Below are 26817 nucleotides of genomic sequence, written 5' to 3' on the forward strand. Positions count from 1 at the left end.
ATATTTAAAATTTTTATATTTCTAGCTTTTTACGTTACGAATAAGTTTATGTACATTGACTTCTGAGACTTGACCATCATCGACTATCGTTAGACTATCGTTCTAATTGAATTAAATTCTTTAGATATAAATTAATTAGGTACTAATTGAAATACATGTTTGCTTTATATAGGTATATTTAAAGGTTAAATGTTTGTATAAAAATTGTGATTTTTCAGATAAATAAGAAAAATTAATTTTCAAAAAGATTAAGAATATCTTATTAATCATTCCATTATTATAATGTGTAAACGGTTGTATTTTTCAAGTGTTATTGGTATGATACGATACAATTATTTTGACAACTTAAATTATGCTCGGGAAAAACTAAGTGTTCATATGATAATACTACTTACATGCAAAGAAACTTACGAAATGCATTTAGATAAAAACTCGAGAAGATACTACTGTGTGTAGTTTATATATGTATCGTATTTATTATGATCTTATGACCCTTCAGCTCGACATCTGTGTTACGGACAAAGGGTTGAAAGGATGCTCACAGTACTCGCTTTTGTAGTTGCATTTTGTTTGACGTTGTTTCTAAGTTTTGCGTAAGTGAATGCATAGAGGTATAATCAAATACACATTGCTTCTTTTTTCAAGTATTGGATTTTTATGAGTCCATTATTACTACGAGGTACGCAATGGCAAATTAAATAAAAAGAGGCGAATTACAGTGGAATTTTTGGGTGTGCCTCTCCTGAATTAGTTTCTGAAAAATCGAGTATTTCCTGTTTGAATCATTTTCTCTATTAAATCTGTGCTTTTTCAATTGCTTTGCACAATTTTATTATTTCAAAAAGATTATTGAATGGATACCATTCAGCATCATAAATATTTTAATTATTGTTTCTTTCTCCAAATTCTAAAAATTTACCATTAAACAAATGTATTTTTTATTTTCTATTTTTGTTTGATTTTCAAATAAATTACCTTGTTAAATTATAAAATAGCTTGCAGTATAAAAGCATTTAAGAATTTTTCAAATTTCTTAACTGAAAATTTCTTTGCATAGAAAAAAGAAAAGTAGTTTTGTGAACTGTAAAAAATTTATTCCAATGTAAAATCATTTAACATATATAGTAAATGGAAAAATATTTAAATCCAAAACAACTATCTGCTGAAATCAGATAAAATGTTTAACAATATTTCATTTTTGCATACACTTATAAAAAGAGAAAATTTTCAATTGCAAATTCCTTATAAATGTTATTCTAAAGCATGCATAAATATTTAGTAGGTGGCTGAATAAATAATTTACTAAAAAATCGAGGTGGCTGCACTGTTAACGACGTTTAGCCAACTCTATCCATGTTATTGCCAAAGAAAAAACATGTTTACATTTTATTAATCAGATATGAAAAGAGAACACGATGTACGAGAGAAATAGAATATGTATACATAGACAACGATGCAGAAATCAATAAAGCGCGATAAATAACATAAATTTAACTCGTATACAATAGTTAGAGGAAAATGGAACACATTTATATGATAAATCTTACCATGTTTAGTTGTCTTAAGATTATTTTTATTTTTCATAAAAAGTAGATATTGTCAAAATCGAATTTTTCTTAAAATAGTAATTTCCTTGAACGAATCTTTCTTATTTTATTTATTGAACTAAAATATAATACATTTTTTAATATAATTAATGAATTTTGGTGTTTGGAAAAGTAGATTATGTAATTTTGTAATATAAAATTGTTAAAAAATTGATTATTCATATTTATGTTAAGATTTAGTTTATTAAAAATGTTCTTCAAATAGGTTATTTTATATATTTTCTTAATAATTATAAAATAATCTAGGTAATTATATTTTTATATACACTATATTAATTGTAAATAGTCTTTGTGATGCGCGTAATTAATTTAAATAATAATAAATAAAGTTTTTGAATATATTGAATAGCAACTCAATCCCCACCAAGTCTACACTTTCCGCATATATGCCAGTGTACCGTGTACATGCATCTGCGAGAGAGAATGAGTGAGAAAGAGGGACAGAGAGAGCGTGTGCGCGTGTGCACATTAGGTAACTTGTGAATTAGGTCATGGATTTTCCGTTCCTCTGGGGATAACATGAAATACGAAATGCACCATATATTTTTAATTGACACACAATTTTTTTACAGATGAAGCGTTTAATTTTAATTTTATTACATTAATTTGGTCTCCGGGGCTGCAGAAAATGATGCATTTTATTCTTCATTTTCCATCCTATTACCTTTGTCAACTGTCTCCTTCTCTCTCTCTCTCTCTCTCTCTCTCTCTCTCTCTCTCTCTCTCTCTCATACTTGCTTACTCTATTGAATTTCCATGAGCTTGCTTTATATCCCTAGTCTCTTATCGTTGATTTTGTCATGTTCATAGATCAGAAAATCTAGGATTCATGAAATATCTGTGAAAGCAGTTAAATTAATAGACATATGTAATCAAGGAAAAGTGTTTTTACAGTTAATATAATTGTAAAATTTTGCACTGAAGTAGAAAATTAAATTTCTATTTATATTCTAATTGGGCTATCTATAATTTATGATAAAATCATAGATTTCCTTGTTTGATTGTCGAATAGTTTTTATTAGTTCAAAATTTATGATGTGTTTATTAAACTTATTGTATTCCAATAAGATAATCTGAAATTGTAAGATTGTAAATTCTTTTTATAAAATTTATAAATTCGAATAGTTTAATGCCAATATTTTCTAAGTAATTAATTTCTAATACTTTATAAATTTATGAAAAATAATTGGACTCGATAATTTTTATCACTTCTTTTGTCTATAAATTACTTTTCTCCTCTTTTTCCTAAATGTAAATAAGCAATATTTTTACCATGCATGATATATATAATATAGATACTGACAGCGTGTTCAAGCAAAAAAACTGGAAGACATAAAAGTATGAGTGAAAACTATAAATGAAAAGTAAAGCTGTCCTTTCATTCTTACGCCCTTCCTGTTTTCATATTTATTAATGCACGTGACCTCCATTTGTGACGCGCTTCCCCCGACGGTGACACACTTTTTTCGTCTCCTCAGTCCCATTCAACCCTATTTCTCTCCACGTTTATACGCTCGTACGAGAAAATATGTGGACATACGATAAATGTACCTGCTGGCCTTTATCTATGTTCAAATTATGCATTGCTGTTCATATTTGTATGAAATACGAAGAGTGCCGATGCATGCTCACGCAATGTATGTGCTTACGTGCATTTCGTTCCAAATTTTGAAATTAAAAGGAGGAGACGAAGCCCTCACCTAATCCAAGGCTGCGCAGTCCCTCGCTTCATATACGCACTTCCCTGGCTCCAGAAGTGCATAGAATAATCAGGACTCTGCGAAAAGGTCAGGTCGACCTACGTTTGAAATTGGCACGTAACCTTCGCCTACTCCGGACACCTTTCTCTCTTTCAGGCACAATTTCTCTATCTCTACATTATTATCGCTTACTCACATATATATGCGCTTTTTGTTTCTTATGTTTTAAGAGCTCTTTATCTCTTCTTTTACTATTTGTGCTTTGTTATTTTATGATTGAATTAAACCCAGATGCCGCGGAAAATCAGAAAAAATTCTTGCTCTATATAAGCTGTGCTAGAAAATGATGCCCATTAATGCTCTTTGATTTTATATTCTAACCTTTGCTTATGATAATAATTGATTAATGACTTGAAAAAGTCTAATTGATTCTTTAAATTAGACGTAGATGACTCATAAAATTAGTGGCTTAAATTAAACTGAAATGTTTTTATTCAATTATCTTACTATTTGAAAAATTTATTTATTATCTAGTAAATCGCGAATAAAATAAAAATCAATTTCCACTATATTCTATGCAATTTTATTTAATTAAGTGTCCGTAATAAGCTATACCCGTTGATACATAATATTAAGATTTATACTATAAATGTTGCTAATTAAGTAATTTTTTAACTATTAAAAAATCAAATATGTTACAGCTTATCAATATAGATATTATGTGCATTAAAAATTCCCAGTTTAAAAGAAATGAATGTATATATTTTAATGATTTTGATAATGAATTTTGAAATAAAACTTAAATTTGTTACTTAAAGTACTTCTAGAAAAAAGATTCGGATCTAAAAAATTTTTGAAGATATAGAAATGTCTTTATACTCATTTATACACGTAAAAATCCCATTCTACAGGTTGAGTAACGAATTGAGAGACTCTTCGTTCTTCGTTGAGTTTTGAGACAAACCATTTGCAGTGATATGCACATTGTAGCTGACCTTACTGTAGCAACAGAGTAACTTCTATAGCAGTACCCTAAACTATTTATCTTTATTTATTCGCGTATTTTTAGTCAATTATTTGTACCAAGAAAGTAGGTTATTAGTGGAAGTTGATTTTTTGTTTCTCTGCAACATCTGATGTGCAGTAATAATTGTCAATGTTCTTCTGGAATTACCGATAAGATTATTTATATCGTGCCTTTTACTTAAATTAGACGTTCTTCTTAATTCCATAGATGGATACCAAAAATTATTCTTATGAAAATTTATAAGAATAAAAATACAGAACCGACTAGTTGGTTTGTCTGTACTTGTTTATATGTCAATTTAAGCGCTTGACAATGCATTTTTATTTTATTTTAATAATAAAATGTAACAATGTTAATATTTTAATCTGTTTACCAATAAAAGTAAAAGATCTTTTTATTCAAACTGTATATTAAATTTTTTTTCATTCTTTTATCTTTTTATTTGTTATAGACCGTAAAATTAATTATATCAGCTCAAAATATAATTTTAGTCAATTGAATTGATTCATATTAAATTCATACTTATTTTATTTGTTCATACTTTTGTGTTATTTTACTTATCTTTAGTACTGTAATAATTAGAATGTGATTATTTATTTATGCGATCTTAATATTATAATAATTTAGAGAATATGTTACTATATGTATTATATGTTATTATAAAATAGAGAATAGAGAAATATTCAACGTTTATTTCGAACGTGAATATTTGATTAGAACTATAGCTACTTTATTATAAAAATTAGAGATAAAATTAGATCAATTTTATGGATCAATATTAATTTTTTTTTTAACTAGCTAAAATAAAAAATTGAGTTTTATATATTAGTCCTTCCATTGAACAAAGTTTCGTATGCATATTACGTTCTTTGTATCTAGAGTAGTCGTATAGCAAACAAGAAAAAAATAGTCGATACTTAACTTTGGAATACGATTTGTCTAGCATGAAAAATTTCTTGGCCAAAACAAAAGATAAGTTAGAAGCTAGCTGAAAGAATGCAAGAAATTGTAAAGAAAAAGCATTGTTATAAACTTGGCCTAATTCAAACGGATAGGAAGAGAGCAAAGTTCAACTAAGGCCCATAAAAACGAAATGGTGTGACAAATCTTATACATATACATGAATACATCCTTTTAAGCACCCCTTGGGCTGTATCGAAAAAATAACATACAGGATGCATATTTTTTTTCTTGTCTTCGACTACCTTGAATGAGTAGGAGAATAGCATGGCAAAATATGATTAGAAGTTTATTCTTGCTTTTTCCTTTCGAATTCAACCCCTTCCACGAAATGAAATTTCGAATGGCGGTGACACAAGTGCACAAGAAAGATAGCGAATGAGGCTCGCGCTTACGTGGGCGTGAGTAGAAGCGTGGAAAGAGGGCCAAGGTAGGGGTGCCTTGCGCGCCACTGACGTCACTTGCATTACAGCCTCGGAGAGAGGGTGGGCCGCGAACGAAGTAGAATTTTCACGAGCATTACTTGACTTTCGGCGACAGTCGGCTTGCCGAGTGCCATTGGGGGTGAGGTCGCGAGCATCCCTCACATCGTACCTCCCACGCGCTTTCTTCCACCCCTTCATTATTAATCTTCGAAAGGGGCTAGAAGGAAGGGAACAGCAGAGGCTGTACAGGACTCGCGGGGGAAGCAGTCGAGTCCTGAAGACATGAGGGAGCGGACAGCCAAAACGAGTCTCGGTACCGAGTTGTTTACCATTGTTCAGAGATGCAAGAAAATAAAGATTTTTATTGCACTTGCTAACTATGGCGATACGAGACTAACGAAGGACGATTCCATCATTCCGAGCTTCATAATGCACGAATGGATAATTCAATGCGAATTAAATCAATTTTTCGAGGCGGTACGTAAATGAGCTTTTTAATTTTTCATAATTATTTACAATCTCTAAGATTTGTTTAAATAGATGATTACTTGTAGCATTTCAGATATTTTACAGAAATATTTTTAGTTATTTATTCAAAGATGATTTGCACTCTCACAATTTTCAAATATGTCTTATGCAAAAATATTTATTTCTTATATCATAAATTATTTTTAGTATAAATTTTTTGTATATTACTATATAACTATTTGAATATAATTTAATGTAATTACATATATGCTTCGAATATTCAAAGTATGTAAAACTATTCAAATATTATATAAAATATGAACAAAAATCTTATTTTAATTTTATTAAACAGTCATTAGACGAAAAACTTATTGTAATATCGAATAATTTGCATATTATTCTTTTAAACATCTTTTATATAAAAAAAATTTTTTTTCCATATAAATAATACATTTGGATGAATAATGTGGACTTTTGCAACTATTTAGCATTGTCTTTTATATTAAAGCTAAGACATCTTTATTTAATAGCTTTATTCAATTTTCCGAAAAAATTGGATGATTCTTATTAGTGATATATCTTTCCTACATTCACAAATGTAATGTTTAAATAAATGAAAATAATTTTGAGCATATTCATTTACAATTTATAATTAATATTAATTATGTATATATTTATAATTAATAATGTAAACAGATATATACAGAATATATAGATTATCTACTTATTGTATCATTGAAGTAAGTGTAACGCACTGTTTTCGCGTAGTGGCTCATATTTTTATGAATATTTTATTAAATGTCATATTGAAAATTATTGCGAAAGTATATATTTAACTTAAAATTCTTCAGTTCATTCAATCTCTCTTAGAATCAAATAAATATTTACTGTTTAAAATTTAATTTCTGGGCTATAATATTGCATCATTTGTACGATTATACTGATTATTTTTCCCCTCTTCCTCCCATAAGTATTATAAATAAATGCATTCGTATTGCTCTTTAAGTGATTGTGGTAAATATAACTTAATTATATACAGTATGCGCATTGCGTAAGTAATTAAAAGACAAGCGGGGAGTAGCTAGATGATATTGAATACCTAAGTAAATAAGGTTACTATCAATCCCTCAGGGGATTGAATTCGATTGTTCAATGTCTGAATATTTTACTTATTATCCATAATATTGATGCTCGATTATTTAAAATAATTTAAAAAATTAATTTGGATTCGTTATTTTACGAAATAGTTGCACATCTTATATGAAGGTTAGTTCATTATTATTGAGATGCGATACGAGACCTTTGAAGTTCCGAGTAAATTGAACTGTTAATGTAAAAGACGTCATTGAATATATTGACTCGTATCTCCAAGTTGCGAGGGAAAGCAAAACAGAAATATTGGCGGTAGTGCAATAAAAGATATGAGGAATAAAAATTAAAAATAAAGGGTAGAGAGTATAAAAGCTTTAAAGGCTGCGTTTTGAACCGTGACATTGAACAAAGCTGCGCAGAAATAGTGGCGGGCTCCTCGAGGAATTGGGCCAATCCAACATCAACCAATGGCCACGTGTTGCTTCGTATAAGCGTCAAACTTTCCTTTCCTCCATGGTACTCATGTTACTACTGCCCCACTTCAATGCTTTCCCTTTCTTTAGTTCGCGGCTCCCCCTTTTATGTTATCGTCAAATAGATCTCTCGCGCATCTACATGCATTCAATAATCTAGAATTTGTGTGCCTTAAAAAGAAACGGCTAGGAGTTGTAGGATGCCTCGACAGATTCAATCCTCCGACCTATTGCGACTTTCTATCAAAGGTTTCACGTAACAACAACTTTAACGCTTATGTGGCTTTTTATGCAGTGTTAGAGAAATAAGTGCTTAAATATCAAGAATATATTAAATAAAATATTAAATATTGTCTGAAAATTTTTAATAATTTAACTATTTTTAATAATTTAATATAATCCGTGCTCTAGCTGAATTTCATTACATGTATATAAAGCACAATAATATCACATTTAATTTTTCTCATAATTAATTATAAGCTCAAATTACATTTGTAAAAGTTAATTTTTTTATTATGTATATTAATTGGTTAGATTTATAAAGTCATTTGTTCAAAGCAGCATACAAGTAATAAAGTTAACAAATATTTTGCTTTGCGATCAATTGTTTGCATTCCCTCATCTGGGTTATGACTCACCTAAGTTTCAATAAAGTCTTGTTAATAGATTTTTCACTTAATAGTGAAAAAAACTAATTATGTTCTTTCGATTTACTCGAAAAATTCAGAAATAAGTTTCACTTAATTATTACTTTAAAATTTTTATTCTTATCATGATTTTAATATTTTATTTTTAAACAAATTTATTATTATATTTATAATTATATTGTAATTGTAAGATATGTCAAAATGTCTGGCACAAATAATTTCATTTTCATTTCTAATAAATATATAATGAAAATTTATATAACTAATATATACTCTATGTTAATTGTAAAACTTTTGGAAGTTTGATATCGTAATGTATAGAATAAATAATATTATAGATATATATGGTATAATGTATTGAAAATATATTTTTCAAATTTTTTATGAGATATTCAAGTCTTTGTCGCGATTTTTATTGCGATACTAACCGCATTGTATTCTTTATTCATAATTTGTATATTATAAAGTGATTGTATATTATTATTAAGTGAACTTATTATAACTAATTATATAAAGTACGTTAAATATCTCATTCATGTGAATATTATTTTATAAAATGTTATTGAATTGTTGATATGTAAAAATCTGTATTTATACAAGATATTTTACCTTCGGTTTATTATTTATTAATATACTAAACAATTAGTTTTTATAAAAAGATTTTATAGTTTTTAAACAAATATATATTTTAAGGATTTTTAAATAAACAAATAAAAATATTACTAACAATAATTTTTAATATATATTTTTCGAGTTTTCAGACAACATTGAAATTAATATTGAAATTTATTTTAATAGCACCAGGTTTTTAAAGACTTAATTTGAAATTATTTGACCACAATACAATAAAATAGATGTTTACATTCGCTTCATTAATTTGTTTAGCATTTCCGCAAATGCAATCCTATTTGGTCCTACAAATAAAAATTCTTAAGTCTGTGTATAGTGGGCAAGCCATAGAGAAGTTTTTCATCGTCTTTTCAAAGCGTCGAGATTTATATCCCGAGCATGCAATCTGATCTAAGATTACCAACCCCGGGCAGCATACGAATTCTACCTGGCAAAAGACATTGTTGGCTCATGTAAGACGACGTACGTATTTCTTAATTCCTCCCCAATTAGATTTTTCTTTATTTACATTGAGGTACACTGTCGCTCTAGCGAATATTTGCATCCTTTACTAAAGAAATTTCAATTTCTTCGTCATCCATTTTGTTTATCTATTCCAAAATAAATGTAACAGAATCTGGTAGTACTTTTATTTATCCGAATTATATGGTAAATTTGTTTGCTTTTGAGGAACTTGGTTGCTATTTATCCTTTTATTTCAACTATTGTTTATTAAAAAGACAATTACTTTATTATTTATTTACTCAAAAATAATTCTAATAAGTATTAAAAAATAATACTAATAATTTTTATGATAATACACATTTGTTAAATGCATGACATAATGGTTACATTTGGCTTAAAACTTACAATATTAAGATCGGTATTGCTGGTATTGCGATACAAACATATAAACAATATATTCAAGAAATAAATATTTAAAAATAATACCCACTTTCTTTGCTGCGAAGAAATTTTATTACTACTAGTAATTAATTTTGTGGAATGTTAACAATTGTTTATAAATAAAGTATAAACACGTAAAAAGAATAAAACATCGATTAGTCGTAGAGCTATTAATATTAATAATATATAATTTAATATTAAAAATTAATTAGTGAAATATTTTGTTAGTCAATTAATTATTTTATTTTTTATTGTTTTTTCGTAAAGAAAAACATGTAGATTACAAATTTTTTATAGGTTTTATTGTAAGATTCTTTGTATAGTAAACTGAAAAATATTTTATTCTTACAATGAAAAATTAATGTTAGAATTAAATTCAATATCTATTATTTAATCATTTTACTTAGGTATTGAAATTATTTAAATCTTTTATAATTTAAAAACTTAAATTTATTTCACTGAAATTCTAAAATTAAAATTTTTCATTTAATGTAAATACATATGATAGTCTGCAGTAAATAATATAATAGACTACAGCTATCAATTTCTAACTTTTTCTCAAATATTATTCTTATATAAATTAATTTTATTGGAGTATTCAAAGATACGAACAAGTGAATTTCTTTAATATTTCTTGCATAAATGTCGAATATTTTCAGTTAACTATACATTCAGTCAATTCGATGGCGCCTCTGACGATCTAATTTAGGATATCTAAGACAGACTCGTGGTTCTGACTCCGGCTGAAAATTAATTTCATGCAACGGCATGCCCACATGCGATAAAGATATCAGTAAATATCTTTCAGCTAAATAATTAAATATTATATTCTGTCAATAATAATACTACTCAATCAGTAACACTACTCTGATTCTCTTTAAAAATACAAATTTGTGAGCCTTCTCTCATTTTTGAGCTTGTATTCTTTCGTGATTTCACTTGAAACCTTTTATTATTGCAGCCACTATCTCATGCTTTAACTTCGTATTTTCATTCAATGCAAAGAATGTATTCTGCTTTTACATCAAGAAGTTAAATAACTAAATAAACTTTTTCGCCATTTGACATATATATTGGGTTTTGTATGGTGAAATTCACAAAAATTTTGTAAATAAAGCGAATCAGCACAAAGGAAAGCTAAATATTTCTCATATATAATAATAGTGTACAAAATTGTAGATTTAGTGAAAGAAAGATAGAAGGTAGAAGCAGCGTAGCGCTGTTTTTTACAGCGTTCATTGAACACAGTCTTTCTTGCCCTCGTAAAAATAAACTTGGACTGTATTCGTTCAACGAAGGAATGACGACGCAATTAAAGTCGAGGAATTGCATATTGAGAACGTGTACTAGATCAGACAAATCGGCTGTTGATGCTGCCATCACTACTGCAGCGTCTCTTGTATGATTTGGATTTTGCTCTAAAAATTCAGTGCCATTAGTGAAACTAAAGCAAGGGCGTTTGTTTCCTCAATTTAATTTTAATACATTGTGAAAGAGGAAGAGAAAAATTACATAATCACATAGTTCACGGGATTTATATTCGAAACGAGCAGTTTGAGTAATTTGTGTACTTTTTTAAGATGACGAATAAAAAGTTCAAGCCTGCATTCTTTTTCTACTATCTATTTCTAATAGTTTTCAGTCAGTTATTAATTAGAAATTATTTATTTGTTTTATTAACCTCTGTTTGAGTTTATATTTTTTAATAAAAGGGCAAAAAGTAATTAAAATAATATTTTTTATTGCTAAAAGCGATTAAAAAATATAATGATAGGATCTTATATGTTATAATAGTATAAATAATATAAAGTATGTATCTTGAAAAAATTAATATTTATCAAACGACTATATTGCTGTCATTTTATTATATATTATATATTGTATATTGTATATTATATATATATATATATATATATATATATATATATATATATTTATTATATATTGAATATTGTATATTATATATTAAATATATTAAAATATGCGAGGACATAAATATGTGCATTGGAAATAATACTTTTAACAAAATAAACAATTTTCGTGTGGCAATATAAATATCAATCGATATTTGGCTACTAATTATCAAATATATGGGATATTTCATCTTACATAAACATTTGAAAACAAGAATTTTTGCTTAATATTAGTTTTTTTTTAAATCGAACCTTCTTCTAAACACGACAAAAGACTTCTTTAGTTATGAATATGTTTTATGTTATGAATTTATGTTATGAATATTTACACTAAAAAACGTATTTACATAATAATTGTTATGAATCACGAAGTACTCATTTCAAAATTAAATAATAACGACTGCAATTATATTACATAGAAAAACTATTTATTTGTAAAATTGCTTTTTCAAATTATTGTCAAGTATCGTTTGTCGATAAGAAATGTCCTATAACAAAATTATATATAACATTATGATTTGAATAATAATTATAAGTATACACAGGGCGAATACAGTAAGATACACGTCTCCAATCGAATTTAATAAAATATTTTAATTTTATCCCAATTTTTTTTAATATTAGAATATCGATAGTTTACAAGTAAATGTTTTTAAAATTAATCCGATTATATAGAGGCTTTATTTCTTCGTGAGACCAATGTCGTTCTTTATAATATCAGATCTAGGATCAGACAAAATAGTATAGACAGAAAAATTACTTTAACAATGAGTACTGCTGTCGGTATCTTATTTTTGAAGAGGTAAATAAAGATAGAGGAAAAACCATGAGGTCTGTATAGATTTTTAAAAAGCTAGCGTGTTAGCTGCCCAGTAAGCACGTTTGGTACTACAAGGACCCTCCCCCCAACCATCGTTGGTTATGTAATCGGTATTAACCCAGTCATATCTAGGTGGTTATGCTTTCTTTATTCTATTCTCTCTTTTCATGCTTCTTTTATTAAGATTATTTCACTTCCTTCGATTTCAAAGCGAGTGAATAAGTGGTAGCTGTATTTTCGAATTTTTTCAATATTGACACAGCCACCTCTACAATCGTAGTTGCTCATGCATCTTGTATATAGCTCCGAAGCTGTAGTTGCACTAACGTCTCAACTGACGACGTGTCATTTTGATTCTCTCTCTCTCTCTCTCTCCTCTCTCCTTTGCTCTTCTCTACTCTACTTCTACGTCTCTACTCTATTTGTTACTCTCCCCTTCTCCTCTGTTTTGTCATTCCATTTTTATAAATTTATTATAGGATAAAAAATCAGGTAGACGATTTAAGTATTGACGGATTAATATAAGGAAATAAGGAAAACAAAAACCGGCGAGCATTATAATACTGGATAGTGTCTTAAAGGGGAAGTACAATTAACGCATCGAGGGTTGTATAGGTTCATTACATATTTTATTTACATCATTCGTTCAACCTTTCCCATGGGTTTGCTTCTTATCGCGTTTTTCTAAGTAAGCTGGAAATATTTACTGACGATTATCCGAGATCAGAATATAAGTTTAAAAAGAAGGAAACGTAATTTAACCGTACAATTGAATCAGCAGCAATAGCAATACCTCACGATTGCTATGTAAATGTAGGTTTACGTCGCAATATTAAAGGACGCGTTGCAGTCAGAAGGTTATGGATAGATTCGCCAAAATCCCATTTAATGGCAGACTGCCACCACTTCTTTTGCTCTTCTTGATATATCGAGTCGGGGCGGAGGAACCCTAGCGTCTATCTACAAAATCCGGGGCGGCTACCGCTTAGGCGCGACACGTATAAGAGGGCGTGCATTCGGCAGGTAAACAGGACTAGCGTTGCCTCCGCATGCTCGCCCGATTATTTTTCCAACTGATAAATGCGTGAGTGCGCGATAAGAGGGAGTGAAAGAGGAGAAATAATACGACGGCATCATTGTGTAACGAGTAACGTCAACGCGGCGTCCTCGCACTCGAGCGCCGCGTTGCGGCTCGAGGTTTTCGCGACGGACCTCTAGCTCTAGTCGCTCGCAACTCGTGCGCTAGTCTACCTCGTTCGCTTGGCCTATCCGTGTTCACATTTATGGCCTAGTGCCATCTCAATGGATACCACTGTTAGCGCGTAAATATAGATCGAATTCTAGGTTAATCGTAACTCCAAACGCCGCTCGAATGTGGGTTACGAAGCAATCCGGTTGCTCAGCTCGGGCTAAACCGTCGCTCCGATAAGTCCGCTAAAACAAAACAGAGGACTAGCCGGGCTTTCTAGGGGAGAAACTAGCTGCCTAAGGTGCCTTACTTCGGGAGATGATGCCAAATTACATCACGCAACATAGGTCTTTCGCGAGAGCTCGATCGCCATTAGGATTGCGCCACGTCGCTGAGTGACCACACGCTACCAAATTCATACGAGCTTCTATTTTAGTAACCGTACGAATTAAGGCAGTAAGTGGATGTTCACGCAGTGCAGAATCGGACGAATGGGGAGATGGTCACGACGGTCCAAGCCACGAATGTGATAGTGTCCAAGAGCTTGGGGAGTCCATTTACGGATATGAGCACCGCTGTCGGTTCTCTCAGCTGTTCCCGCCCTTATCTCATCGCCTTTCGCGTGCGCGTCTCGTGCCTTCTGCCTCGTGTTCGCATGCCTGTGTTTTGTGCGAGGCATTTTATCATAGGCGACCTTAGCGCCGCCGTCAGTCAGTCAGTTAGACAATTAGTCTGAAGTGCGCGGATCCTCAAACGTGAACATGAATCTTGGCAAAATAGAGAAAAGAAGGCAAAAAAGAGATAGCATACCGAAAAGCGCAATCAAGTGTCTGGTGATCTACACAAGGGAAAGAAAGATTAGGAGATAGGAACTGAGAGGAATAGAAGAGAAGGATGGAGAAGTCAAGGAAAAGAATATTGAGATAAATAGCAGAAGGCAGGTTGGGGCTCGTGCCAGATGCGCGTTTACACGAATGCCCTGAATACTGTAAATGCACTATCTGGTACGACATCTCTCCTGCCGCTTCTCCGAATCCTACACCTGACCCCTACACGGACAACCTATTTTATGTTCCTTTGACTATTGCTACCATTATAATCCCTATAATTATTACTATCACTATCACAGCATCTATAACAAACATATTCAAACATAACAACTGCAGCGTCAACACTAAGAATAACAACTACAATTACTACTACTACTACTACTACTACTACTACTACTACTACTACTACTACTACTACTACTACTACTACTACTACTACTACTACTACTACTACTACTACTACTACTACTACTACTACTACTACTACTACTACTACTACTACTACTACTACTACTACTACTACTACTACTACTACTACTACTATTGTTACTATTATACTGCTGCTGCATTTGTTGCTGCTGCCATTGTTGCTATAATTACTTATTTTGCTTCTTCCTGCAGCCGTTTCATCCTTTCCTACTGTGTACATAAGCTGACGTGATGATCGCATATATATATTCACGTATTTACATGCATATGTATATACGTGCATGGCTGTACGGGTGCACATGTAGCGTGTGAATACATTACTAATTAAAATGATTGTTTAATGTGAAAATTTTTTAATTATTGTTCTTTATATTCATGCTTATGATGTTATTAGCTTGTTGTTCTATTACAATGTATGATTTTTATTATAATATTAATAGTTACTTTTATCAGAAATGATATTTCTTAAATTTTTAATCGGCGATTGAATCGTGTGGTAATGCACAATTTAATTTCACAATTAAATTTTATCAAATGCCTTATTTGATTTTTCTATTGATGTAATAAATGTCAGGTGTATAAGAACTGATGGCTACATTTTAAAATAATAATGCCTTAAGATTCGAAGCTGATAATAGAAGGCTTGGTATTCATATTAAAAGAAATTTTCTGTAATTTATAAGACCTTAAATTTGATGTTGATTAATATTTTATCAAATATTAAAAATAAATTCTATATTATATATATAATATATACACGTAAATAAATTGTCGATTAAACATCGATTATACACTGTAGAATTGATCTTTACAAAGTTTGTAAAAATAAGAGTGCAACTAATTGAGTATGACAAAAAAGAAAAAGTTCTTTAAGCATTAATCAATATTCTATGAATACAATGCAATGTTTCGACTTATGTTATATAAACTAAATAAAATTAATATTTTTAGTGTACTATAAAAATTATTATGAAATTCAATATTAGATAATAATTTTTTTAATGAAGATCTAACGTAATCATTTTACTTTTTTTATATAATCTTAATTTTTTAAAGTTATTGTAATTTAAAAATATTTTGTAAAATTAATTCTTAGTTTCTAAAAAATTCAAATTAGATAAAATATATAATCTTATTTTTAAAAGCAACCAAAACCACAAGTCACTACCATTATTTGATCCTGATAAAAATGAAAAAATAAACCCCGAGCACATGTCCTTGAGAAATACCTTACAATATGACACAGTATCGTATATTCACGATTGATGAATGTGTACACTTATGTTTGCATATATTTAACTGCTCATTTACGTTGTTGTATTATATGAATCGTAAAAAAATGCAAAAATCGCTAATGTTTTTATTAAGCATGTCATCTGCACACACAAACATACAAACCGACAAACATACAATGATTAATATCATTATTTATATATTTCATTTAACCTAAAAGTATTATTTAAGCGTTTTGTATAAAGTAGTCAGATATTTTATAAATTATTTTTAAACATTACATTATGGTGTCTAGTTAATTTATAACTTGTTCTAATATAGATTTCTCTAAATTCCAGAATTTTATACGTATATACATTTTTCATGTACACACAAATAAATTTCAGTAATAAGTTTTTATTATTAAAAACAACATTATTAATTATTAATTATTAATTTTAATTACTTACGAAGAAACATTTGTGTGAACAAAAATTATTTATCGTATCAACTCAAAGTTCTATTCGTTACTACTACTGCTCCTTGATCATTTTCCGTAGTATAAATTCTAATAGTAAAAATGAATTATTGATTTCATAATTTCAAAAATATCAAAGAATTATCAAAATATTTGTTATCCTAAATTAATAAAATTAATTTAATAAATTAAATGAATTTCGATATCTAATTGACGATACAAGAACATTTTGCACGTGCAATATGCATTTGTAATATAAGCTTTCGGAATTAAATAAAGAAAGATTACACAATACAAATAACGCTTTGTGTTTACTAGACGAGTTTTTTTATCTAACGTAAGAGGCTAACTGAATGAAAATTTCTTATAAGTCGTACCATCACACTTTACAAATCCAGTGTTCTACATTTCACATTAATCTTCATCAGCTTATTGTTAGAGAATATATTTGTAAACTCCGTTACATTATATGCATTGAACGTTATAAATCAATATTACTTCATAAGCCATTCTATAATATGAGTATATATGTATTGCAACTTAATTTTTTGTAATTTTCTTAATAAACATTTAAAATTAAAGCGATGACAACAAAACCTTAATAAATTTAATATTAATCGTTTATTTATTAGAAATAATTATTTTCAGAAATTACAAAATTACAAAAATATGAAAATTATAGTTTTGAAGATTATTTATTTAAAATTATCAGGTAAGTTTTCATCGTTTCACAGAAAATGAATACGAAGCACTGATAGAATGATTATATCAGTTGTAAAATATGTAGGCGTTAATATAAGAATGCGAAACTATCTAAAAAGCTTGTTATTCATAAAGCAATATATTCATAAAGCAATATGCTCACTTATGATTTTTTTTTCAATGTATTTACGAATCCATTGTCTTGCGATTCATTTTTATAGTGCAATAAGATTATAGCCTTATGTATAATAAAAAATAAATTCATAATGTTCCGTTACATTTTAGTTTCTTACATCTCCATTTCATATTTTTCCTATTTTTCATATAATTTAAATAAAATATATGTATAAACACAACTGAAAAAATATTTGATATATCTATTTGATTTTGGATCTTACATTTATTAATTCTTTCATATTATAAGCTGAATATGCTTATAATAATAATTGTAGTAAATTTATTCAACTAAGTAATTCATTATTATAAAATACAAAATATTCATAGTAAAATAATTCCCTAAAGAAAAAAATATTTTTTATATTAATTGATCAGACTTTTTTTTAGTAATAGATTTCAATTTACTTTTCAATCAACATAGTTTTTTATCAAAAACAAATAAATTAAAATAAAATTCAAGTAAAGTGAATATTAAATTGCATTTTGCAAAAAGTGTTTGTAACAGTATTTAGTTATAATATGAATTGAAAACTAACAACATTCATGTTCACTGTTACAATCTAATCATTGTATTATAATGAAAATTGTCTTGATTTTTAACATTTTTTATCATCGATTTTTGCTTATAAAGAATTATATAACAAGTCATAAATAAGGAATTATATAAAGAAATATTGACTAACAATAGACAACAGAAGTTCGATCATTGCTATCGTCAATACTTTTGATGTTATCATAAATATTATCAATGTATTCAAGGCCAAAAGAGACTTGAAAAAACTAATGGACCAATATTTTGAGTTTATGATAAAAAGCGCACAAATATTAATATTATTTGTCGATTTTTAGTGAAACAAAGTCGCGTAAGTAAGACTGTAAGACTAAGTAAGACTAAGATAAGACTAACTAAGTAAGACTCTATATTACTATGGATGTTAAAAAATAACATAATAAAAATAATTGTTTTTATCCTAAAATCTATAAAAATACATAGGAAAGAAATTCGACATTGACAGGGAGATATGGAAATGCTTGGATACGTGAATAGATGCTTATTTTGTATGAAAAACAAATAAGCGCAAATACATCTTGATATTCAACATATGAAGGTCATGTAAATTTTCTTTTTACTCATACATTTCTTCAGACTTTCTGTAGAAGCGACAGGCGACTATTTGCAAGTAGTAAAAAGCTAGGTCAAGTTCTAAATTAATTTTTTTGTCGCTTCCCTCTGCATTTACCTTGTCCTTGCAAATTCCTCGTGATAACCGAGTAAGCTCTGCGTGCACAATGCAAGCATATTCATGGCACAGTATTATATAAATTGTAAAAATTTTCTATTATTCGCCAAGTGTAATGAAGGTTAATTTCTTCATTTAGTTATTGATCAATTGATATAATTTTATATATACTAAAGTTTTCATTGTAATCCATTTCTTTTTAAAAATTATTTCACTTGTAAATGTTTAATTATATAGCAAAGCATTAAAGCGACTTTATTAGTATTTAAATATAAAATGCAAGTCAGTTGGCTCCGTTGTAAAGAGTATTAGTTATTTTGATTAATTTTTTTAAATAAATTTTTTTCAGTCTATAGTAAATAATATAATAAGTAATAATATTTTTGGCAAGTTCCGCCACAAATTAAATTTATTTTTTCTGTAAAAATCAATTTGTAATATTACTATTTACATATTTAGATACGATCTTATTACTTACTTTTAAATTCGCAAGTGATAATCCAGACTTAAGTAACAATTACATTACGTTATATGAAAGAAAAAAGAAGCGAACAAAATTAACTGATCCCAATGAATTAGTAATGAAAAAATTCTTATCTTATAAATTGAAGTTGTAGTTATTTTGCAAAAAAAAATATGGAAAGTTAAAAAGAGAGAAAGATAGAAGATAAAATATGCACTGTTGAGTGGTCCCAAATGAGTGGGGCAATATCTCTGTCGTTGTGAATTGAATTTTTCCAATCGACTTATCTAACCAGTTGCGGAACTCAAAACACCCCACAATCGCCAATTGAAATATAACGCTGTACTTGACCGGAAGTCCCTTTCGAATCGCCTTGAAAAAGCAGAAATTCTTTCTTTCTCGGCGAACTATGAACTTAACACAAATGACGTTTCACGATACGCATTTTGCTATTTTGCTTTAATACTCACGCTTACAAGAAAGTTTAGGTTTTCTAACGAGATAGAATTCAGAGCTTGCTAAATCTGCTTATCAGTTAATCGTACCTCAAGAACTCGGCGTATCTTATTGAATATCGACATGAAGCAACATCAACATTTATTTTCAAACCTCTTGAGTAATTCATGCAGTCAGAACATTTTTCGTTTGTTTTAAGCATACTTCACTTGCTTTTTGAGTATTACAGTCATTTTAATGAAATTTTTTTGATAAAATTATATAAATTTTATCGAGCTCTCTCCCTGTAGTTAATGAAAGAACTAAAAGACACATTTTTATAAAATACAGTAATAAACTCAGGAGTAATGGCAAACGTTAAGAGATTTATGTTTGTTCCACTGCAGTAGGCATAGGAGGAAACATCCGGTTGAATGCGTTGGATGATATTTAAAAAATCAGATGCAGTCGTGAAAGAACAACGTGCGTTAATGATTGATACATGTTTTAAGTTTAAGGTCTGTATACGCATTGTCACGTGTTTGCAATAGTTTTAACTAAGAAGTGTGCGGGGTTCGAGCGGGTAAGGATAGCGGGAAGGAGGGGCACCCAAAAATAGGATCTAGAAATTCCGCCAATCGTTGAGGAGTCACGACGCGATACCCGTGAACTTCGCGAAAACCGCCCACTTACAGCCGTCCCCGATGAAACCACTCGTCTTGCATCTTTCAGTCGATTCCCAGCAATCGTTTTACTTCGACTTTCCCACTTCTATTATAGCCACGCACGACAGTCCCAATAATGTACTATAACTGCGCAACTCTTCGTAAGTTCTCGTGAGGCTGAATTCAAATTGCGTTTGCTCTTCATTCTCTACTCTTTTTTTCATCATCTATGAATGACTACACTACGACAGTTTCATTATAGAATTATGGCAATAACATTTACATTGTTTTGCTGTTCTTCATCATATTTGCTTCATTAGTGTACGAAGAGTGTGAAAATTCAAATAGTTTGGTGCGATTAAAAAAATTTTTTTTGTTCACAAAGTGACGTTAAGATAAAATGATGATTTGTCTTTATATTTTAATTTTTTTTTACTTCACTTTTTTAAAATAAACAATTAAAACACTCTTATTTAATCTTATAGACAGCAAATTAAGCTCTACGTTATTGGAAAATTAATAAAAACCATGTCATTAAGAAATTCTTAGAAAAATAATATATATATATATATTATATTATAGTTAAGATTGGTAAAAATTTGGTATATATTCATAATTCAGTCCTATTCAATGATGTTCCATAATTGGTTACTTCCATCAAACGTAATAAAATAATCAATTTAATTTATTATTCAATGTTTATATAATTCAAATGACCCCTGATGTTCAAGATCCAAAATTTTCAAAAGCTTTTCAAAGTATTATTTAAATACAAAAAGTTATTGATCATTTTAGGAGAGCATTGTGCATATTTTTCCAATTTTCTGTATGCATATTGCATCAAGTAGCGAATATAATGTTCTCATCGACGAAAAAAATTGAAGGCCAAAAGGAATGATTCTCATCACTGAGTATTAAATCATTGCCTTTGATTGCATTTAAGAGAAGCGATTGGCATGTTGGCAGTGTGGTTAGCTGGTTGTGTAATTTTTAAAAAGCACGACCGCTATCGACACTGCAATTATGACAGTTGCGAATCAACGCATTCTATGTTGAAACCCTTTGTTTGTACGTGATCAACAGATTGTACAGTATTATAAATATATTAAATATGTTAACTTTAATTATTCTTGTATATTTTCGAAGATGGTCATTAACAGAAAAAAATTTAAATAACTGAGTTTTAAACCAGAATAATGATTATAAAATTACTAGTAAATCATTCAAGAAACATGGAAGTAAAATAAATTAACATTCATTAACGAACGAATGTAGAAATTATTTATGTTAATTACGTATTCGTTAAACTTTTATGTATAAAATAGATTAGAGTACTAAAGTTTAGATTACAATAATTTATATATGTAAGAATTTATTCAAATTAAATTATTTTGTACTAACAGAGTAATGATTATATATATATATATATATATATATATATGATTTATATTAATCGATGATATTCATGTATATTAGATTTTTTGTTTTTCATTAAAAATATATATAATACTTTAAATTCTAATATTTTATCCAATTATACTTCACAATGAATAAGAAATAGAAATAACTGAGCAATTGAAATAAATCAAACAGCTCTTTGTACTTCACTATTCATAACTTTTCAAATATTTAAAAAGTCTACAAAGATAGAAAAATTTTGTATTAAAAGAAAATTAAATGATCCTTACATTGTTGATAATAAGTAGTTTGATTATATATTGCATAAATGATGTTAATACATGTTATATGATATAATGTTACTCTAGTGAATGGAATGAAATTGGCATTATTCTCATAGCAATGATAATGCTCCATATTTCTTTCAGTTATGCATACTTGTTGCATGAATTTATTTTACTTCACTCTATATTTAAAGCATAGGCATTTAATATTTCAGTCTTGTACGTCAAATAATTTTAAAATTAATTGTAAAATTGAAAATACTAATCTATTTAGTCTCTTATCAATTTCAACATTTTCTGATTTTTATAAAGAAGTAATAATAATTTTAGGGTACGTGATTTAAATATTAACTTAAAAGTCGTTCTTTCTTTTACAGATCGGCCTATGTATCATTCGGTGGACTGCTGATGCGGCTGCAAGGTGACGCCAATAATCTTCACGGCTTTGAAATCGACCAGCACATGTATCTTTTAATGAAAAAACTCGCCTTCTAGGAGTTTCGGAAAATTCAACATAGCAGTGCACAAATGGCCTCTCGAAAATCATTCGACACCTTTCAAGACGTTTTCTTTTCTCTTTTCTCCTTCCCAATCAACTTCATTATTCCTTTTATAACTCTCTTATTTATTGAACAGATGAGATATCAACATTTTTCTAATAATAAAATAAAACAACAGAATGCTTATAAGATACAGGTCAGAGTTCCTAAAGAAGGAATAAGAATTTAAAAACAAGATAAATATAAAAGATAAGGATGAATGAGAAACTCACGTTTTCATTGAGTAACGAATTTAAGTATAATTATTGCGTAATTATTAATTTATATAATTTTGTATTATTGGAATAATAGAATATCCACCACCGAGTATTTACCAATCATTTTTAACTTCCATTTATTCAAAACAGAAAAAAATATTTACAGATAAACGATTTACTTTGCGAATTTGTGTTAATTTCATATTTTCAAACAATGCTTATCTTCCATAAATTGTAATTTACATTTGCATTAAGAAATCATTTATAAGTCATTATAAAGCATTTATGCATAAGTCTTTTTTTATTATAAAATATATAACAACTTCTTAATATAGTGTACTACGGTCTTCCCTGTAATAAAAACTGCCAATATTGTAGTATGATTTCTAATAAGACAAAAATGGAAAATAAACTAAGCATTTAAAAAACATTATATACAATGTGTAACTTTTAGTAATGAATAGCTTTCCTTTAATGTTATCTAACAAAACATCATCGTATTTATTACTCTCTTCTTTCCATTGGATCAGGGCGACAAAAATGAAATTGTTACATCATTGCGTTTACATCTTAATGAGTGTTAATGCATTACTAAAAACAATTATCACAGATATTGTAATTTTTATAATATCCTAATGACTGCATTTTTGAACGAATGCAAGAATGTCACATGCTTAAATGAACAATGTTAACTTTAAAAAGGAGGAACGATGATGTGAAGAACGATTAGAGTGAAGAATAGGAAATGCTATTACATCAATAAGGCCTACACATGAGGTAAATAAATTTTTTTTAATAGAGTGTTGCAGTTAATATATTAAGCCTTACTGCACGGTTGTTTCGTATTTATTTGCGATGCTCTATTTTTTTGTCAAATATATTAATGCCTCCTATAGACAGATATTTTTATTTCCCATGTCAAATTCATTTAACTGATAACTAAATGCCACTAGTAAATTATAAAATTTTATCGCGCTATTTTAACGATTAGCTTATCTTATAGTATAGATGTATAATTTGAATTTCTCTGATATATTTATGAAATTGTAATGGCAAGATTTTTTTTTATACATTAAACATTTGTTGAATTTGAATACATGTTTCGGTATTTTAAATAAAAGTAAACTATTTTTAATTTAAGTTTATATGAATATATTTATAAATGAAAAATATTTTAATAATATATTACTCAATGACAAATATATAATTTATCATATTATATTGTATATTGAATTGAAATATACACGTATTATGTCATTGATTTTATAATTATGCAAATGTTTAAAAAAGTTTTTAAAATTCAAACTATTTATATTTTTGATAATAAAATAAATATTTATTAAATGTGTTCAATTTTGTTAAATGAACTCAAATAATCTGTCAATGGTTTATACAGCCATAAAAAATACAGGATGTACAAATTAGAAAATTAAACTTAAGCGATTGCAAAATTCTATTTTTATGAAAACTAATGAATAAACGTACATGTTAATCAACCTATAAAAATTCTGTTTATAAATATAATAAATGGATAAAATACTATTATGAATAATAATCACAGTTAAATATGACAAATAATTATAAAATATTAATAAAAATTAAATAAAATATATTTCAAACTTTTGAAAAATATTTCTATTTTTTTATAATACTTATACTTTATATTCGTTTTTCTCACTTCATATCATAGTATAATAAAAAATAGTATAAATAAAAAAAGAATAAAAAGAATTACAATAGGAAATAATATGGCTGAGATGATGTAACTAAATGTAATTTATTTAATATTTTCTATTTATACTTGTTTTTAACAAACATAAAATATTTTAATTTCTATTTCAAGAAAGCTCAATTTATCTTAAGAGTATAATATCAAAATATTAAACTAATATTAATATTAAGCTACTTGATCTTGATATTTTTATTTTTAAATAAATTTAATATAATTTAATTATAATTTTTATAATTTCATAAATAATTTTTTAGAAATATACTTAAAATAATAAATAAATTGTATTGTATTTTACACTATACTCAATATTAAGATGAAGATTCTCATGAAATTATGCCGTATCTCATAATATATAAAATTCGTTAGAATAATTATTAATAATTTATCTAAAATATTCTTGAGATCAAATTTTTTGAATGATTTACAATTTAACATTTAAAAAAATCTTACATATAAAACGGATATCACTGGTACCAATGAGATAATTAATTTATCAACAAAAATCAATTTTACAGCATTAGCACCGAGAATAATTTGGTTATCCAAATGTAAAAAATAAAAATTTTCTTGCACATGCCGAGGTAAATGTTGATCTATCTGCTGCTTAATTCTTAAAATAAATATGTGCAGTTTTGACCTTCACTAAGCACAAATACATCCCCAAATATCTTTGGCCCACGAGTCATGAATCCATATTCTTTTAAGCAATATTGAAAATTCAACGCATCATACGTTTTTAATATTCGAGGAAGCAACATAAAAAATTGAAAAAGAAGATATAACAAAAGAAATAACGGCAAATAAAAAAAAGAACACATGGAGCATAAAATATACGTTTCGGGTCCAGAACATAAAACAAGTGTCGGATGAGTAGGGTTACGTTAAATGAGCGAATTTATGTAATTGAACTCGCGGAACTCATGACCTTGGACAGCTGAATGAAACTCGAGGCTGTGGAAGTAGTTGTATTCGCGTGGGCAGCCACTTTTCAGCTGCCCGCTACACCCAAGATGGCGTCAGTGAGTGGTGATTGCGTAATCGAGCCCAAGGACGACTAACACATATAAAACAACAGGTAGTGAAAGTAACGTAGTTATCCTTTAATAATACAGTGATCCTAAATAGATTGTTCTGTTAACATTTAATTTAATTTTCTTATTTTTTCTTTGTTTTCAGATAAATCAAAATAGGAGTTCAGCTACGTTAAAATACACGATTTCATTTCCTCCGCCTATTTGCAATTTTATACACAGCTATGATACTTTATTAATATTGACTAAATTCTTTCACTTATTTTAATAACACTTTTATATTATTAACATTTAATAAAGTAAAATAGTAATCCGAAATCGTGATCATATTGATGTATATATGTAACAACTTCTACAAGGTTTATTTTTTGGATGAGTTTTAAAAGTACTTTTGTCGAAGTAATGAAATAGAGTATTTCAAAAACATTAACGATATTATAAAAATATGTATTTAAAAATGTAGTTAAAAAGCTTTATTATGTTTAACACTTAAAACTCTAAACAAAAATGTTCTTAATCTACATTTTTATATTATATTATTCCATTTAAAATTTATTATTGATAAAACATATTTGAATGAACAGGTATAAAATTAATTGTGATACGTTCTATATATTTCTATATACGTTCTATATACGTTCTATATATAATTATAGATTATAAAGCTATTTTATTAATTCAAGTGAATTTAGTGTGAAGTAAAATAAAAATAAAGTATATTATAGCACTTAATAACATATATCATCCTATTTATCATATATATTGACTATATATGATACTGTTTTAATATTTCCTTTGATTATATCAGAAGTGCATTTCATAAAAGAAATTAAATAAAAATTACAATAATTATCTTAATAACTAAATTTATTAATGTAAGTAAAATATAATGTAGTAACTAATTATGGTTTCATAAAATGTAATAGGTCCTTTGAAAAAAAAAGATATTTTACTAATGAATTTTAAACTTAAGATTATATGATATTGCGCCATAATACAATACTATGGAAACATTTCCAATAATTTTACATCGTATATTAATACAAATAAAAAAAAAAGATTCTTTATATATATATATATATATATATATATATATATATATATATATATATATTCTCTTTGTTTTTTTATGTAAAGATAAAAAAAA

General features: G+C 27.9%; 1 protein-coding gene across 2 annotated transcripts in view; it reads left to right on the forward strand.

Annotated features, from left to right (window-relative positions):
• Positions 1–23114, forward strand: part of Rpb8 (DNA-directed RNA polymerases I, II, and III subunit Rpb8) — a 78711-nt gene extending 55597 nt beyond the window's left edge. The window contains exon 5 of one of the 2 annotated variants that reach the window (XR_913045.1): positions 22528–22599. Coding sequence is in view for 1 of the 2 variants with exons in the window: in XM_011505726.1 (XP_011504028.1) it covers positions 22528–22645 (118 nt within the window). In the remaining variant the exon portion in view is untranslated. Of the gene's footprint in view, positions 1–22527 lie in introns of both variants that reach the window. The other variant, XM_011505726.1, reaches the window with a different exon arrangement.
• Positions 23115–26817: the final 3703 nt, after the last annotated feature.

Source organism: Ceratosolen solmsi, unplaced genomic scaffold (genome assembly GCF_000503995.2).
Source record: "Ceratosolen solmsi marchali unplaced genomic scaffold, CerSol_1.0 scaffold7, whole genome shotgun sequence".
In the NCBI taxonomy this organism is placed as follows: domain Eukaryota; kingdom Metazoa; phylum Arthropoda; class Insecta; order Hymenoptera; family Agaonidae; genus Ceratosolen; species Ceratosolen solmsi.